This window comes from Sapajus apella, unplaced genomic scaffold, assembly GCF_009761245.1.
Source record: "Sapajus apella isolate SASKATOON/1434 unplaced genomic scaffold, GSC_monkey_1.0 scaffold24, whole genome shotgun sequence".
NCBI lineage: Eukaryota > Metazoa > Chordata > Mammalia > Primates > Cebidae > Sapajus > Sapajus apella.
Window position 1 is genome coordinate 15,467,870 of NW_022436964.1, and position 19,268 is coordinate 15,487,137.

At 42.4% G+C, this 19,268-nt stretch overlaps 1 protein-coding gene across 1 annotated transcript in view; it reads right to left on the reverse strand.

Annotated features, from left to right (window-relative positions):
- FAM189A2 (family with sequence similarity 189 member A2) overlaps nt 1-18,570 on the reverse strand; it is a 60,409-nt gene extending 41,839 nt beyond the window's left edge. The window contains exons 1-2 of the mRNA XM_032290945.1: nt 18,118-18,570; nt 8,927-8,983 (exon numbers count right to left, since the gene is read on the reverse strand). Coding sequence (XP_032146836.1) covers nt 8,927-8,983; nt 18,118-18,528 — 468 coding nt within the window. The 5' untranslated portion in view covers nt 18,529-18,570. The remainder of the gene's footprint in view (nt 1-8,926; nt 8,984-18,117) is intronic.
- Nucleotides 18,571-19,268: the final 698 nt, after the last annotated feature.

Sequence of the window (19,268 nt, forward strand, 5' to 3'; positions counted from 1 at the left end):
AAAAAAAAAAAAAAAAAAAAAAAAAAATTTTCCCTCTTAAAAGGCATTTACTAAATTATAAAATATCACTGTGGTGTGTTTGAGATATAAGCAGATGGATAAATAGACACATAGACCACAGATTTAGATATATAACTATAAATATAAAATAAATTAGAAACAGTCTCAAAAAAGTAAAGTATTATACCAAATTATATTATATAACTAATTATAGGACCCGGGTCAGATCTGGAGATCTGGGTCTGACCCAAATCTCTACTCTTTCCTCTCCATCAATGTGCAGAATGCCTGCTAACACATAATGTCCATTTAGAGATCATTATTTTCTCTTCACAAAAGAAAGAGATAAAAAAGTCTTTTATATCATCATTGAGAGATTACAGCTCGTAAGACCCAATTCTACCACCACCAACCAAGCTCTGACACCCCTACCCACCCTCCTTCACCCAACACTTCCCACCAGTGCTGAGCTCACCACCAATCAATCTACTTTGCATGCCCACTGAATTTCTTGTTTTTAAACTGAGTTACCATAAGTATCCAAATGTTTAAAAATGAATCTGTTTAGTTTGAACTATTTTTAATTATCATAAAAGTAATATTCATAAAAGAAAAATAATGGTCTTAAACATTCAGAGTTCTTGATAATGTTAGGAACAAGAGAAACCAACTCAGCCTATTTAAGACAAAATTCTTGCAAGACTATTAGGTAGCTCACAGAATCCACAGGAACGAGGCTCAGGAACCCAGGAAGGAGCCAAGGAAGCCGCAGCTTCTAGCAAGGTCATGCCATGGAAAACCAGGTCCCTTGTTGTCACCCTTGGACACCAGCTGCCTCCTTTGCCCAATAAATTCTAAGTGGCCCCAGGGCTACAGTACATCCACAGCTCCAGATTCAAAGTCCTGGGCTAGAGCTCCAGCAGGTGGAGGTCATGGGCTTACAGGCTGGCTGCTGGCATTCAGAAACGTAAGCATGTGGCCTCAGAAGCTTCATCGCAGGAGGCAGAGCCCTGCCACTCACCAAGATACACACAAAGGCAGAGACACCAGCTCCAAAAAGGAAATTCAGACACTGCAGGTACAGGGAGGCCAAAAATCAAACAAAAACATAACTAAACTAAAAGTCTCCTCTTCACACAATACAGCATTGTACCCTCCAAATACAAATCAGAGAGCAAGAAAGTCTTCCTCCTTCCCATTCCCATTACACTCTACAGAGGGGCCCACTGTAAACACTTCCTTGTATATCTTTCCAGAAATTTTCCATGTAACTACAAACACACGTGTGATCACTTGGTGTTTTTTTTAACATACACGCCACACACACAGATGAGACTGTACGCATTATTCTGCAACATTTCATGACAACACATGAATTTTAAGATGTTCCTCCAATTCAAAATGGTCTCCCCTCTTGCCCCAAATCATTCATAATTTGAGAATTTTCTCATAGCCATATTCAGAAATTGATCACTGTAGCCTGTGGGGCTCCAACAGCCTGGATGCAGGACTGGTCAGAGGGCTCCTGTCAGCAACCCAAATACATACATACTACTATTAGATTGGTGCAAAAGTAATTGTGATTTTTGCCATTTAGACAAAATAGTCTATAATGCACTTTAGCACTGACAATGTGATATTATGTATGAACACACTGGTCAATCCAAGCTACACCCAAGGATAGTCAATAATTCATATTCCAGGGTGGTCAGCTAGCATTTATGAGAAAGGCTAAACTCCAAAAGGTTGCTTTCCTTATCTTTATCTCCCAACAACACACAACTGATTTTGCTAAATTAGCAGAGTGAATATGGAAATGAGATGCCATTGATGAAATTATTAGCCTTTTTAATTAGCATGATGGATGTTAAAAATGGATTCTCATGTTTAATTGTTTAGATTTAAGGTATATTACATGATGTTTTGATATTGTGGTTTTGATTTTCATTTCCCCAGGGACTAATGATGTTGACCAAGCTAATAACTATCTTTCTGACATCAGCTACGCAGGAGGCTGAGGCTGGGGTGGGAGGATCACCTGAGCCAGGGAGGCTGAGGCTGCAGTGAGCCATGATGATGCCACTTCACTCCAGAGCCTGGGTGACAGAGTGAGACCCTGTCTCAAAAACAAAACAAAACAAAACAAAATCATCCAGCAGGGGCTCTAAAACCCTGTAAATATTCTCTTTTTGGCTCATCCTTTCTGAGAACTGGCAAAGAGCTACTCTCCCTTACTGAAGTAGGTCTTATCAACTTAGCTTTGCTTAGTCAACAGGTTTTCAAGGAATCCACAGTGGTATTCAAAACAAGTGAATGCAAAAATGAGAGACAAAAACATTGTTCACACACTCTATTTTGTAAGCATGATGCAAATCTCAACTCTCTATCCTTTAAGCTTCAGAACAAAGGGCATGAACTTTTTTTGTCTGATGGCTAATAAGTATATGGATAGCAGAATTTGATCTGAGAATCAACTTTAACAATTAACTTGGCATAAAGGTTACTTCTAAACTTTGGCAATTACCTGTTGCTACCAAACTAAACCCACTAATTAAAGCATACCCAAATTGGCTTGGGCAGTCTGCAAAACAATGTACTGCCCAAGTCTTGATTCTACCCATAGACAAACCACCCAAGACTGCTTTCAATTTCTGAGGATTCCAAGTTCTTACCCAAGGCACAGTTCCTGGGAAAAGGCAATCAAAGGGAGAAATCAAAGATCTGTTGCCAACAGACTAAACGTACTATGATTACAGAGAAGCCTGAACCCAGCCTAAGATGCCTTCACAATACCTAAATTCCACATTTAGGTATTGTTATGTGACACATAAAATTGAGAGACCAGATCTTCTCTTGGAGATTTTCTTGATGAATGATAAAAAAAAATTCATAATGTGCTTGCATAGCTTTAAATCCTATTTTACAGTTTACAGTTTCAATGTGCACTACAATCCTGCGGGATGGGTGTACTCCCATTGTACAGATGAGTGTACAAATTAGATCATTTCCTTGGCCACTCATTGATTGAAATTGATAGGACTGAAACTCAAAACTATACCTTGTGTTACCTTGGTCATTTCTGCCTCTGGATCTTTTGAGTGAAAGATAAAAGTCAAGAGACTTTGGGTCAAGATCTACTATCTCTTGACCAAAGGTCAAGAGATTTCCCCAAGGTCACCTGATAATTAGCGGTAACATGTCAGCATTAAAATCCAGGTTTCATGAACTATCAAACAAGGGTTCTTTTCAATTTATTGAAATGCAGTTGAAAGAACGAAACTACCAAAGCCAGAGAGCTTCACAGCTCATTTTGTAAATGCATGGATTCCTAAACTGCACATGGGTATTCTGACCCCTCCAGGTCTCCATATCCTCAGGAAGGAAAGGACTACACTCTATCTCACAGCATAATCTACCTAAAGCTACTTCTGACTAACTGTGCAGCGTAATTCCTCACTCTCTTTTGACAAAATGTCTAGGTATTCTACGACTCTCCCTCCAAGACACAATAAGATGAAAAATTCCTGGCTTGCAAATGGCTTTTTGAGCAGAATTATCTTACCAGCTTATGGATTCGTAGATGAAAAAAAAATTAGGCATACCTTAAGCCACTCTGTAGTCTCTTTGGGTAATGAGGTTTTGTCGTACATACTATAATCTTGAAGTTAGAAAATAAACTGAAAGACCATTTTTTTAAACACCCAATACATTTATCCTCATCTATTCTTGGTCTGGGGTGCAAATCAACAGGAGTCACAGTTGAGAATAAACCACATGTGACCCAAGAACATCACCGGGGAAGAACCTTCATTGTTGATGCTAAAGAATGGAGCTGTCCCTTTATCATTTTTAGGTTGTACTTATCCCATCTAATTGACAAGAAAAAAAATAACGATTGCTCACGTCACCACTTCATAAGGAACCAACAACATAGGCAGAGAGCTAGCTGGACATTCACAGTAGTGGTTCTTACTAAATGTACCACCAAGGAAGAATACCTGCCACCAAAAATGCCTGTACCACCAAAGAAAAAGATCGTATTAAGACAATTCTGTTTTCTAACCGAGGTGCCTAGACAAGACAATCTTTGAGGCTGTTTCTAGCATTGTCCATCATTTTTAAACACTTACAGAATATTTTCTTAGAATGAAAGAGGAATGATACCTAGAAGTAATAAAAAAAAATTATTTAAAAATGGAAAATGTTAGCTCTTTATGAAAAACACACAACCTAGAATATTATACACACATATACACGAATACATACACACTTCCTAGCTTATTCCTAGTCATAGTCATAAATAGCTACGAATATTTACCAACTATTTTTCAATATTATTTTTGTTCTGAACACATGAGTATGTTAGTATAAGAAACATGACCCAGTAAATGAAGGCTTCCAACCCTGAGTTTCCATGAAAACTTGAGTTTGAAGAAACTAGGTCACAGTGACCCTTCTTTGTTCAAACTGTAAAAAACCTGATGTCATCAAGGTAACAACCACAAAAGAGGAAGCCCAAATGTAAATGGTTCTCAAAAGGGAATATTCATGTGTTCTAGACTGGTGTGACAACTAAAAATGAGGACGGCTTGCTTTCAAAGGACCTTGAAAAAGAGCATCCTTCCCCTCCCAACCTCTACCACCAAAATACTCCCTGACAACCTTGAAGTTCAAAGGGGATAAGTACAAAATTTTGGAGAACAAAAGCAAGTGAGAGAAATCTAAGACAAAAATAAAAGAAATTTTGGGAGTTGACCAAGGACCTAAATCTTTTATTGGCTGTCAGATTAACTCCACAGTCTACAACAAATGTGAATTGAGCACATTGGCCCTAAAGAAATAGTGTGAAAAAGACAAGACCTTGGTCCTCATGGAACTGACTACCATCTGGGGGAGAGAGGCAACAAATATAAATAGGTACCTAGGCTAATCACAGACAGCAAAGCCAATAATTCAGTACTGGGATATGGCCAGGGGCAAGGCAGGAGCCACTGCAATCAGAGTGGTCAGGAAAGGCCTCTTGCAGGAAGTGACAGCTGAGCTGAGAGCCAGAAGAAAAGGCATCAGCCAAGCAACTAGCTATAGGATGAAAGTTCCAAGTCAGATGGTGCCCCTGAGCCTACAGCATGGATGAGAATAGGAAGAGGGCAGAACTCTAATCAACCAAGCCCAGCTCTGCAAGAACACAGACCCATGGGGTCCTCTGCCTCCTCTAATGGAGCATGCCCTCCCACCAAAAAGCATGCAATGGCACGTTACCTAAACTCAGGAAACTGAGGCAGAGGGGCTTGGGTGAAAAAATGGGGAAAAAATATCCATTAAGGGAGGTGTATGGTAGGAGCTTCCCCTGGTATTACTAAATTATCCCCTCTGTGCCAAACAGGAAACTAGGTTCAGGAAAGTTCAGAGGCTTCCACACAGTTATGCTACTCTTTTTTTTTTTGTTTGTTTTTTTTTTTTTGAGACGGAGTTTCGCTCTTATTACCCAGTCTGGAGTGCAATGGCACGATCTCGGCTCACCGCAACCTCCGCCTCCCAGGTTCAGGCAATTCTCCTGCCCCAGCCTCCTGAGTAGCTGGGATTACAGGCACGCACCACCATGCCCAGCTAATGTTTTTGTATTTTTAGTAGAGACGGGGTTTCACCATGTTGACCAGGATGGTCTCGATCTCTTGACCTCGTGATCCACCCGCCTCGGCCTCCCAAAGTGCTGGGATTCCAGGCTTGAGCCACCGCGCCCGGCCACAGTTATGCTACTCTTAAAAGGATGGGCTAGGAATATCTGACAGGCATTTTTCCATTTTTTAACATAACACAAGCATTTGGCATGAGTTATAATGGTATACTATTAAGATTCATGTGAGCCAGGCATAGTGGTTAACACCTGTAAATCCAGAACTTTGGGAAGCTGAGGTGGGAAGAGCACTTGAGCCCAGGAGTTCGAGACCAGCCTGGATAATGTTGTGAGACTCCCATCTCTACGAAAAATTTAAAAATTAGCTGGATGTGGTGGCACATGCCTGTAGTCCCAGCTACTCAGGAAGCTAAGCTGGGAGGGTCCTTTGAGCCTGAGTTTGAGGCTGCAATGAAAAGTCATCGCACCACCGCACTCCAACCTGGGCAACAGAGCAAGACCCTGTCTCAAAAAAAATAAAAAATACATATGAACTGAGGATTTTTCATTTAGGATATTGACTAAGTCTCCAATTATCAATAGATAGAAAGTTTTTCCTTGTAGAATCTCTACAAATTATCTTCTTTATGAATTGATGCTAATTAACATTTCAAACCAATCTCTATATGACCTTCCAAATACATAACTCATAGAAGCCAAAATATAGAAGCTCAAATGTCCAACAATAGGGTAAAAACTGATGATGATACAGAAATAAGGCAGAAGCCTGCTTACAGTTTTAAATGAAAGCATGTAGACTCCTCATACATGGAAACCTGATAACTTAATTAATTTAATATTAAACAGAAAAAGCAGTGTATGACATAGAATGTATACACTGGTTACAACTTTGTGACAAAGTGCACAGACTTAACAAAGATGAGAAATAAATGGATAAGAATGTAATAAGAGAGGGCCATTTTCATTTAAGGCTGTTTAAGCTTACATAATAAATATATAAGGCACCTTTTAAGACAGAATGTCAAAGAAATAAATGCCTTAATAGGTATACTGTCTTGAATCTATCCAGAACACACTTATACTCTCTTCATCATTTGGAATTTTCAAAGTACAAATACCACTGAAGATTTTCTTCTTTTAATTCAATTTAAATATTGGAGACTTGTATTACTGAGCATTTTAATATTGACCCAATGGAACAAATGAGATTCCTGTTACCAAATATTAGTATAAACACTAAATACCAATCAAAATTTTTCATAGAGACCACAAACCTAGAGAGTCGTTGTGAAACACATTTCAGCCACTTATAACACAGGCTATAAAACTCACCCCAAGTCTCATTTTCTCTCATCCTGCAGTTTAATATATTAAAATGCTATGTTGATCATTTATTCTTTCCAAAATGATTAAAGGAATTTCATGAAATACAATCATTGATGGAGCTGTAAAATGTTGCCTATGTCATCTTGTGGTCCTAAAAATGCTTCAGGTTACCTTTTCAAGACCATCAACACGGTATTGGGATCCATTAATTATTCTGACACACCAAGATTCCGCAATGTCCTTCCTCTCTTTGTACTTAAGAATTTAAGGAGTTTTGTATTGATTGCCCATTGCTTAGCAAACAATGATCTGTTTAAGATGAACTATTAAGCATATATGCAAAATGCCTTCAGAAAATTTTTAACTCCATTTCAAGACAGTTGAGACAAATAAAAGATACTATATAGAAAAAATTTTAAGTTGCACCACAATTCAAATCTCATTTCCTAGACCCTCTATTTTATCCTTGAAAGTTGGAAACTCCGTTAGCACTGTCTATTCTGATTCACTTTAAATGATAAGTTTAAACGTATCATTTAAAACTGTAAATGATAAGTTTACAGTCCCTGAATCAAGATGACATAGCAAAAAATAAAACAAAGGATGAACATTGGAAATGTTCTAAAAATGCCACTGAACTGTATACTTTAAAATGATTCATTTTGTTATATAAATTTTACCTCAATAACAAAAACGATAAAATCACCAGTATATGTCTATATTACCAAGAAAATATAGTATTTATGTGGTAAAGAGACAATATAGCACATCTATGCAACAAAATTCTGAGGTTGTTCAACTCAAACATTGTAACAATAAAAAGCCACATATTCATGGTTTATATGAGAGATCTACTTCAAAAGAATATGGAGGAGGCTGAGAGCAATGGGTCACGCCTGTAATCTCAGTACTCTGGGAGGTGGAGGCGGGCGGATCACTTGAGGTCAGGAGTTTGCGAACAGTCTGGCCGACCTGGTGAAACCCCATCTCTACAACAAATAGAAAAATTAACTAGGCATGGTAGTGCACACCTGTAATTCCAACTACTCAACAGGCTGAGGCGTGACAATCGCTTGAACCTGGGAGACAGAGGTTGCAGTGAGCCGAGAACGTGCCACTGCATTCCAGCCTGGGCAACAAGGTGAGACTGTGTCAAAAAAAAAAAAACACAACAGCCAGGCACGGTGGCTCACGCCTATAATCACAGCATTTTGGGAGGCCCAGACTGGTAGATGACCTGAGGTCAGGAGTTTGAGACCAGCCTGGTCAACATAGTGAAACCCCATCTCTACTAAAAATACAAAAAATTAGTTGGGTGTGGTGGCGGGTGCTTGTAATTCCAACTACTTGGAAGGCTGAAGCAGGAGAATCGCTTGAAACCAGGAGGTAGAGGTAGGTTGCAGTGAGCCGAGATCATGCCACTGCACTCCAGCCCAGGTGACAGTGCAAGACTCCTTCTCAAAAAAAAAAAAAAAATACATACACATATATGTATGTGTGTGTATATATATATATATATATATATATATATATAATAGAGAGAGAGAGAGAATGTGAGAGGAAATGGGTGGTATAGCTGTAAAGACTGGCTGGAAGTTAATCATTATGGAACCTGGGCAATGGGTATAGGGAGTTCATGATATTATTCCCTCCACTATTGTGTATATTTAAAACTGCACGTAGTCAGCAGTTTTTTTAAAAATTCTATCTTTAGGATGAGTTTAATTCTGGAACTAAAAACACTTGTATAGCACTGGGTATTTAAGGAGCTTAAAGTGAATCAGAAAACCAGCAAAAATTATCTTACCTACTTGTTATAAGATATCTGACTCCTAATATTATCTACTGTTAACTTATTTTTTTAATGAACAAGGGAGCTTAAGTATTTCTTCAATGGTTTATTTGGACAGACTTTATACACAGCACATTTTATAAAGGGTAGTAATGTATTAGATCAGTACATACCAGAAGTATCATAGGCCTTTTCCATGTTGTTAATCCTATGATTCCAGAGAGTATCACCTGTAATGATAAACCATCATAAATATAGCAAATGGACCAATTCCAATAAACAAATCCTCACTCTCGAAAGTACATATTTATAAAGATACTGAAATTTCAAAGCATTCTAAATCAAACGTTTAATATTCCTGCTCAATTACAGGGTTCACCTCAGTAGACCACTTTGGACTTTTACTTCCATGCCCTCAAAGCTTTTTTTATTGACTTTGTATAATTTTGTTTTGTTTTGTTTTTAGAGACAGGGTCTTGCCTGCCACCCAGGCTGGAGTGCAATGGCGCTATCATGGTTCACTGTAGCCTTGACATCCTGGGCTCAGGTGATCCTCCAGCCTCTGCCTCTTCAGTAGATAGGACTACAGGCATATGCCACCACATCTGGCCTGCTTTTCCTTAATGTCAATTAAGAACACACAATCAGAAATTAGCCTCTCCCTCTGGTGAGTGAGGAATCACTATTTCTGTTCCAGCAGCACCAAATCTGCTGCCAGGTTCAGCTTCATAAGATGCATGTCTGGTGGCATCCTTCCCTTCATCAGGTACCCATCCTTTACAGGACAGGTAAAGTCTTCGAAATGGGAAACAAGGCCTTTCAGGATCTTCTCTTGCCCACTCTCAATCCTGGTTTTTACATACCCGAGCCTCTCCATGACATACCTTCCTTCCAAGTACACCTGCCCTCCCTCAGGCAGCCAGGCTCCAGGCATTCCTGGGCTATTTGCTTCTTTCTCTTTGCTGAAGTGTTCTGTCCTCCCAGCTTCCCTCCTAGCTGCCTGAGAATTTTACCCATCCTGCAAGGCTCCATTTCACAGCCACTTGCCCTGAGAAGCCCTCACTGATTCCACCACCCCACACTCGTGGAAGCCATCTGCACATACTTTATTTTTTCCAAAAACTCTATTGTAATAATTTAGGAATTTGTATTTGTTTTACCTACTAACTGTGAATTTCTGTCTTGTGGCTCTAAAGTCCTAGTTCCCAGAATTGCATCCTAATTGTTGGCAATTAATATATGTTCTAGAGCATTTATTCCACAAAGTGGGGGGAACTACTGTGAGAAGGAGCTCATGTTGCAAAATGACACTTCAATTAAAAACGAGCTAAAAAATCTCAATAAGGAAAAACCAGGCTGAGAGCAGTGGCTCACACCTGTAATCCCAGCACTTTGGGAGGCCAAGGTGGGCAGACGGCCTGCGCTCAGCAGTTCAAGACCAGCCTGGGCAACATGGTGAAACCCCGTCTCCCCTGAAATTCAAAAAATTAGCCAGGCATGGTAACGCTACTTGGGAAGCTGAGGCATAAAAATTGCTTGAACCCAGGAGGCAGAGGTTGCAGTGAGCTGAGATTGTGCCACTGCACTCCAGCCTGGGAGGGAGGAAGGGAGGGAGGGAGGGAAGAAGGAAGGAAGAAAAGGAGGGAGGGAAGAAAGAAGGAAGGAAGGAAGGAAGGAAGGAAGGAAGGAAGGGAGGGAGGGAGGGAGGGAGGGAGGGAGGGAGGGAGGGAGGGAGAGAGGGAAGGGAAAGGAGGCCAGTATTTTAAAAAAACAGAACTGGAAACCAAGGTCAGCCCTCTGGATAACATAGTTTGATAAACAATTGAGAAAGGATGATGAAAGTGATATTTCAGCCTGGTATATGCTGATGCCACTTGAGCACTTTCAGCTTTGTATAATAAAGTGTGTCTGCTGGATGCAGCTGTGAGGGTTTTCCTCTATAAGCACATTATGCTTATTCAAATCGCTCAAATGCTTTAATTTACAATCACTGTTTATCAACTACGAATCAGTAAGGATTGGACAGTGTCCCTTCAAATTCAAAACACAGGCCTGCTTGCAATATTCTCCATTCTCACTAGCTGACAGTAATTATTCTGCAGCATCAGACCAGCAGAGGACAAGTCTACCCTCTTATATCAAGAATCAAAAACCATGTATAGGCAGATAGGTGGCAATTTCTCTGTGTGCCATCTATGTCTAAAGGTACTACTACCTGCCTGCCTACCAGGCACTATAACCTTGCAATCCCTTTAAAATCCAATAGGATATTTCCTTACCCTAAACAATTTTTGCCTGGAGACACAGGGCAGGGCATATGTGGCTCAGAGTGTGTAAGTTACACCCACTTTACAAATTGGGACTGGAATCCATGAGATCCTGGGTTCCAGGCCCCCACTCAGCTTCTAAAGACTTAACTATGAGACCTCGGCCAAGTCATTTCACTTGTCGGGTCCTCACTCACTTCCTTAGAAATGCTGTAAGGGAAAAGGAAGCCATTTCTTAGTCTCTTCTAGCTCAAAAGACTTACCTTATAGTGATGACAGTAATTCCTCAGAAATCTGTGCCCCAGGGCACAGGCATGTGTGCTTGGGTATGTGTGTGCATGTGCCTGTGCTTGCATGTGTGTGCACACGTATGTGCATGTGTGTGCCCCCGTGTGTGTGTATCCCACATGTCCACCCTGGTGCCTACTGGACTTAGCTGAGGAAACGCAAGCTGTTTTGTGAAAACATAACTTAATATTTGACTGCCCTTAAGGGAAACACGAATCTCCCAATTCAGTAAAAAATATTATGTGAATTATTAGTTAGGTTTAACATTAATGCTACTGGTCTCCATTAATACAGAACACTGTGGTTCAGCTTTCTGGAATATATTTTTTCCATTAAAACAATATTATTGGCTGGGCGCGGTGGTCAGGAGTTTAAGACCAGCCTGGCCAACATGGTGAGACCCCGTCTCTACTAAAAATACAAAAATTAGCTGGGCGTGGTGGCGCGCACCTGTAATCCCAGCTGCTCAGGAGGCTGAGGCAAAAGAATCACTTGAGACCAGGAGGTGGAGGTTGTAGCGTGCCGAGATCATGCCACTGCACTCCAGCCTGGGTGACAGAGCAAGACTTCGTCTCAAAAACAAACAAACAAACAAAAAACAATATTATTAAAAGGAAGTGTCCAGCCCAGGCCATAAGCCCATAAAATATAGATAAAATAGAGATATGCCTAAACTATCCTTCCTATCTCCCCTACCTAGCCACATTACCCCACCCTCCTCCATGTTAATAATCTAGCATGTGTAGCCGGGCGCGGTGGCTCAAGCCTGTAATCCCAGCACTTTGGGAGGCCGAGGCGGGTGGATCACGAGGTCAAGAGATCGAGACCATCCTGGTCAACATGGTGAAACCCCGTCTCTACTAAAAATACAAAAAATTAGCTGGGCATGGGGGTGTGTGCCTGTAATCCCAGCTACTCAGGAGGCTGAGGCAGGAGAATTGCCTGAACCCAGGAGGCGGAGGTTGCGGTGAGCCGAGATCACGCCATTGCACTCCAGCCTGGGTAACAAGAGCGAAACTCTGTCTCGGAAAAAAAAAAAAAAAAAAAAAAGAAATAATCTAGCATGTGTACAGATTTTACATATGATTGTATTTTTCTCTAAATTATTACTATACACATATGTCTACTTGTATATATATATATATATATATATACACTCACAGGATGTGATTTTTTTTAAAAAAATCATAAAAGATATATTTTCCCTGCCTCTTCCTTTTCTCTCTCAATAAATACTTCATAGAAACCTCTTCATGTCCATTGGAATAGCTCTAATTCATTTCACTTTACTGGCTACATAACATTCCATTATGTGGCTGTACTCATTTCTATATTCATGGGCATTCATTCTATTTCTAGTTTTTTGCTCACACAAACAATGCTGCAGTAAACATATATGAACATATATCTTTAAAAACAATTGCTTTTATTTCAGCAGAAAAAAGTCCCATGAGTAAAGTTTCTAAGTTGAAAGGCATTTCTATCTTTTTATTTTAATAGATTATGACAGATTCAACTGTCATTTCACATGAGGTATCTCTGAAACCAAAGAACTAAACTATCTTTGTTTCTTCCTTTGGAGGGGTGGTATTTTGTTTGCATATGGTAGCAACAAACTATAGAAAACATAATTTTAAAAGTATGTACAAAATGTATATGACAAATGAGAAACATCAATAATCTCAAAATATATATGAGAAAGGTCTTTAAGTCCTCAGTGGGGAGAAATACAAAGTTTACTGCACAATATTAAATGAATAGCCAAGTAAGCCAAGGTATATATCAAGTCTATGGATTGAAGACAAACTAAGAATGTCATTTCCATTTAAATTGTTTTAGAGACTCAGCACATATTCAAGTTAAATCCCAATAGGACTCTTGTAAGCCACTGCTGTTTACAATGCTTTGAGAAACTACATTCCAGCTCCAGGCTGGAGCTGTATTTGCAACTTTTCATTCCTGAACCCCACAACAAAGGCACACACCTACTCTCATTAAGCTTCTCCCTCTCTTCAAGCCCAACGAAGCCTTGAGGCACTTGGGGAACCCTGTGAGTGGTGATGGGGAGAAAGGCAAATAGAGGAAGTAGGGCTGGATGATTAGAAGCCTCTAGAATGGTAATGGGAACAGAGGTGCTGCAGTTGGGAATAAATTTTTTAAGAGCTTAAGACTTAAGGAATGATGCTTACATTTCATCTGAAGCGAAGGTAGAATTCATGGATGGGGAAAGGGGTTGGGAAAAGAAGAAGAGAAGGAGGCAGAGTATTCAATGCTTCCACCTCCCTCAGAGGCAGCAGTAGCTGGAGCTCCATCAGAAAGGAGTCAAGAGCCGGGCGCGGTGGCTCAAGCCTGTAATCCCAGCACTTTGGGAGGCCGAGGCGGGTGGATCACGAGGTCAAGAGATCGAGACCATCCTGGTCAACACGGTGAAACCCCGTCTCTACTAAAAATACAAAAAATTAGCTGGGCATGGTGGTGCGTGCCTGTAATCCCAGCTACTCAGGAGGCTGAGGCAGGAGAATTGCCTGAACCCAGGAGGCGGAGGTTGCGGTGAGCCGAGATCGCGCCATTGCACTCCAGCCTGGGTAACAAGAGCGAAACTCCGTCTCAAAAAAAAAAAAAAAAAAAAAGAAAGGAGTCAAGAAGGTCCTTTAACAATGTCCTTTCATGGATCCCATTATGCCACAACGCTATTACATGTTTAACAGTCTTGGACCTGTGCGTACTCACTCACACAACACCAAAGTCTCCCAGAAGGCACTCACTCAGTTATGACAAGAGTCAATGAGTGAATGAATGAATGGAGACTGGAAGCAGGAGATGACCTTGCTTGAAGATGACTGTGTAAGCCTAAACAGATTTTTCATCGCCTGTGCTTCCTAAAAAAGTACAGCAGCAACAAAAATCAACTCCATCAGCATTATTTCCATCCAGCACAAGATGGAACTTGCCCTGAATGAACAGGTAAGAACTTATTTTCCAACATCAAACAATCTCTATATTATTATAATGAGATTTATTACAATTTTTGTTACACTCACTTATAACCCATTTCTTGCAGCTTACAGGAAAAAGCAGAGGGCTTTCCTTTTTTCTGATACCGCAAAGAAAGACTCTGAGATACCCCAGGGGAGAGTCATTGTTACCCACCATAAATGGTTAATGTGCTTTCACTTTCCAATGTAAAAATCAAATCGTTAAAATCAGAAGCTTATAATTCTACTGCCCTATTTCCCTTTGCTAATCCGTTAACATGTGTTACAGCAAAAATGTTCTGAATCATGTATCAAAAGCTGCTGCATATAAACACAGAGATTAAAAAGAGCCATGTTGTAAATGCCCCATGTTACTTAGTAAATAAGCAGAAAATAATTTGTCAAACTTCTCAACAACCTACACTGCCCTATAGCTCTTACGCTGGCAATTTAAAAAAAAAAATGTATGTGTATATGTGTGTGTGTGTTTCTTCCCTATCTGTCTAGCATAGCTCATTAAAATAAAAATAAAAATAAAAATAAAAAAAACAAATTGAGAAACTAGGCAACTGAATATTTCTTTTTTTTTTTTTTTTTTTTTTTTTGAGACAGAGTTTCACTCTCATTACCCAGGCTGGAGTGCAATGGCGCGATCTCGGCTCACCACAACCTCCGCCTCCTAGGTTCAGGTAATTCTCCTGCCTCAGCCTCCTGAGTAGCTGGGATTACAGGCACGCACCACCATGCCCAGCTAATTTTTTGTAGTTTTAGTAGAGACGGGGTTTTACCGTGTTGACCAGGATGGTCTCGATCTCTTGACCTCGTGATCCACCCGCCTCGGCCTCCCAAAGTGCTGGGATTACAGGCGTGAGCCACCGCGCCCGGCCGAATATTTCTAATGAAAACATGATAATAACTATAATGTCCTACAAAAATACTAGCCTATTCATTTTACGTTGATTAAATATTACCTCAACATTTAAAAACCACTGATAGAGGTTCCCGTGTATGCCAGGTCTGGTGCTTGAGTCCAGCCAGTATGCACTCTCCAATATACACTCGAGTTACACCTTCACAAAATCAGTCTTGAAGAAGTATCCCACCCATTTTACAGGTGAGTAACCAAGGCCGAGAGGCACAGAACTTATAAATATGACTCTGCTGATATGCAAAATGAAGGACCAAAGAAACCAATAAACTCATCCCAAAAATTATCTTTTAAATATCCCTTAAACACTAAAGTAGTATTTGATTAGTATAATAAAAAATATTTACTATCATTTAACTGGTAGTAACCATAATCTTTATGTTTGTTTTTTTCTTCGATCCATTGATTTTTCATTATGTTTAGTCCCTGCAATTTTTTTTTTTAAAGTTTACCCTCAAGTTTACCAATGTCTGTCTCTTTATATGAAAGTGAATCTTGGAAGAATCATAGACTCAGAGATGATCAAGAATTCTGATCAGATAGTGTATAAATGTAAACTTTCCATAACATGAAGTTTAAAAAAAAAAAAAAAACTCTGTCGCATACATAAATTCAAACCATGTGACACAAGGCTTTTTTTTCCTAAAGCACCAAGAGAGTCATGGTGCCTAATGCCATCCCCTTAAAATTGTATTTAGTTAATTGTTCTATAAATACAGTATCTCTGGCTTCTGTTGTCACTTTGCAAATTCTGAGGCCAACCTCAGGAATAAGTCTTTTACAAAAAGTAGGAATAACTAACAGTTACAAAGTTGCATATAGACCTGGGTTTAGAGGGTATGGGGAAGTATGGGAAAAAGACATATAGCAGAGAACTTGTCAGTTCCAAATCACTAATTTATTTCTCTGCTCTGGTATGCTCAGATTTGGAGACAAGGGCATACCCAGCCAGCAGACCAGGAGTATTAACCTTCACCTTCTGGTTGAAGGCCTTTTATTTTATATATATATAATTTATTTTTTGGTACTTCATCAAATACAACTGTGGCTTGACGGATATCTAACTGTATTTACCTCTGAAATGATTCACAACAGTAAACTGATTTCAGCCTTTGATTTGAGAAGACAAAAAAAGCTATGTTTGAGAAGACAACAGAGTATGATTTTATAAAGAGCAAATTCCTTAAAATATATGCAAGATTATTACTGGCCCATAGATTAGAGAAATGAAATGCATCCACCATTTGGCTGGATTTAGTCAGGCAAGCACAGTAAGTAGCATAATGGGTCTAATTCCTATCCTGTCTGGAATATCCATCCTTCTGGAGTTTCCCAGAACACTCAAAGAGGCCAGTGGCAGAGCCCACAGGCAGGGCCACCAGGGTGGGATTTTTTTTCTATATGAGGCACAAATTGTGGCCTTTGTCACCACAGCACAGCATGTACCTCAATAAGATCATTCAATATGAAAGTATTTCAAAAGGAAAGCAAACTGGCACTGGATGAGGTATACAACTTCAGGCAAGTCTCAAGGAACCTAATGTTCTTAGTGTTTTTATTCAAACAATTACTTTGGGTTCAATGAGTTCTTCGAATCCTTTTTTTTCAATTTGGTCTTGAATTGGGGTATGTGTGGAACTGTAAAAGCAGTTCTTACCATTCAGGACATGCACTGATTACAGATCTTATGAAAACTTAAAACTACCAGCATTGCCAGACTTTCAGATTTACATAGTGAGTTCATAGAAAGGTTATTTACAGCCTGGTGTGGTGGCTCACATCTATAATCCCCACACTTTGGGAGGCTGAGGCAGGAGGATCACTTGGAGATGGAAAATAGCCTGGGCAACATGGGGAAATCCTGTCCCTTAAAAATAAAAAACAAATAAATTTTTTTAAAAAGATATATAAAGAAAGGTTATTTACTTTGCTGTGCTCATCTTCCACATACATTCCACAAGGATGTGTTTCCAAGTCTCTCCACACTCAGCAAACTTCAAGGGTTTGGATGCCTTGGAAGCTGTGAGATTGTTAGGAGGCAGTGGGGAGTGGCCACCCGGTATCCATAGATACTGACTGGCAGCAGCTTTTCTCTGAAGTTGGGCACCCTTTGGCCCCAGGCTCAGCGTTCCTGGTTGGAGGAGGGAGGAGTGGGTCCTGGAGAGCAGACATCTCTCTAGCTAGCTGCCAGGTGCTCCAGGAGCTTTGGCCAGCTCATCCGTAATGACAGGTCCCGGTTCTCACAAACTGAATTCTGCACAGCAGCCTGCATGGCTCCAGGAACCCACTAGGGTTAAGGCCCTCCTTTAATGACCAGGTACAAGTGCCAGTTCACACACACCCTCTCATTACCTCCTGAATTTGTCTGGAGGTCGAGCCACCCTAGACATTTCACAAGTACGTGTGTCTTAATGCAGAATAAAACAAGCGATGTGCCCCAGTCAACCTGTCCCATCCCACAAATACACCTACTATGTGCCAGGCATTCTTGATACATCAGTGGACAAAAATGATCAAAATCCCTGGCCTCTCAGCACAGATGTTGTCAGTGCAGTAATTACTCAATGACCAAAAGAAGTTTAATCATTTTCCTCCCACTTTCCTGCCACCCACATCCTGGCCTTTCAATCTCCCAAAAAGCTGGGTGTCTTCGTTTAATCCTGTTAGCTTGACAGGGACAGTAAAATCCTTTAGCCTGCGCGCCACCGACACTACCCAGGTGCAACCCAATTCTCTCCTGAACTCGACTGTGGCAGAACATCTTTCTCCAGCTTCCAAAAACTTCAAGTGACGTGAGGCTCCCCCAGTTGCAGCCCTGGAGGACAACTAAGGGGTAATGGAGGGGATCGACCAGGGCCCCCTACCCCGGAGTGCGCCGGGGAGCGGCGCGCGCGTGCAGTACTCACCGAGGAGCCGGCCCAGAACGGGCACGAGTTCTTCACCTGCGGAGAGCTGCTCAGCGACAGCGCCCCGAAGCTGAGCGCCACCATGCAGCAGCCCAGGATCAGCTGCAGCAGCCCGAGCGACAGCAGCGGGCGGGCGGGCAGGAGCGCGGAGCCCGGGGCGGCGGCGGCGGCGGCTGCCCGGCGGGAGGGGAAGGCGGGCGGCGCGGCCAGCACCCCGGCGGCAGCTGCGGCCGCGCAGCGAGGCCGCGCCGGGGGCTGCAGCGCGCCCCGGGGCCAGCGCGGCCGCAGCGGGGGCAGTGGCGGCTCCTGGGCGGCGACGGCGGCGGCGGCTCCCGGGCCCCCGGCCTGCGGCCCACCCGAAAGCCCAGCCACCGGGCAGCAGGAGCCCGGGAGCACCACGGGCAGGGACATGGACGGACTGGGAAGGGAGCGGCCGGCGGCTGCTGGGAGGGAACGCGGAGCGGAGCCGAGGGCGCCGCACACTGGGCGCCGCGGGCGGGCTCCGAGGCCGAGGGGGAGGGAAGGAAATGCGCACGGCCCAACCACTTGCTGCCGCCGCGCTGCCCTGGCTCCAGCCGGCCGCACCCACCTGCCGCCTGGCGGGTCCGCCTCCCGCTGGCCCCTGGCGCACCCTCACTTGCACCCACGCGCACCCCGTGCTCGCGCTGCGCCGGGTCCCCGCCGAACCTGCGCCGGCTTCCTGGGGTCCTGGGAGGGTGCCCTGCCCCAAATATTTAAATAAGCCCCTCAAGCTAGGAGGCACCCCACGGCCAGGACGCGTCAGAGCCGGCCACCTACGGTGTCAGCGTCTGTCCCCACCCACCGAGCTGGGGCTAGAGAAGAGCAAGCAAAGCGCCGTGGACACTCGGGCCCCTTCACGGTCCAGGTCCAGCCACAAGAGAGACCCTGGCGCACTCTAATGAGAAGGGAGCCACCCCTTAAACTTTTGCCCCCATAAGGAAGGGGATGTCTGGAGGAGGGACTCTGGGGGCGACTCGACGGGAAGAAGTGTAAGCCGAGGAATTTGGGAAGGACGACGCCGAGCTCAGTTACCGCTCGCAGGGCACAGGACTTGCCTGGCCCGCATAGGCGCGGGGGTGCTTTCCCAGCACCTGGGTAGGAGCGGTAACGAAAGGACAGGGTTACCTTGG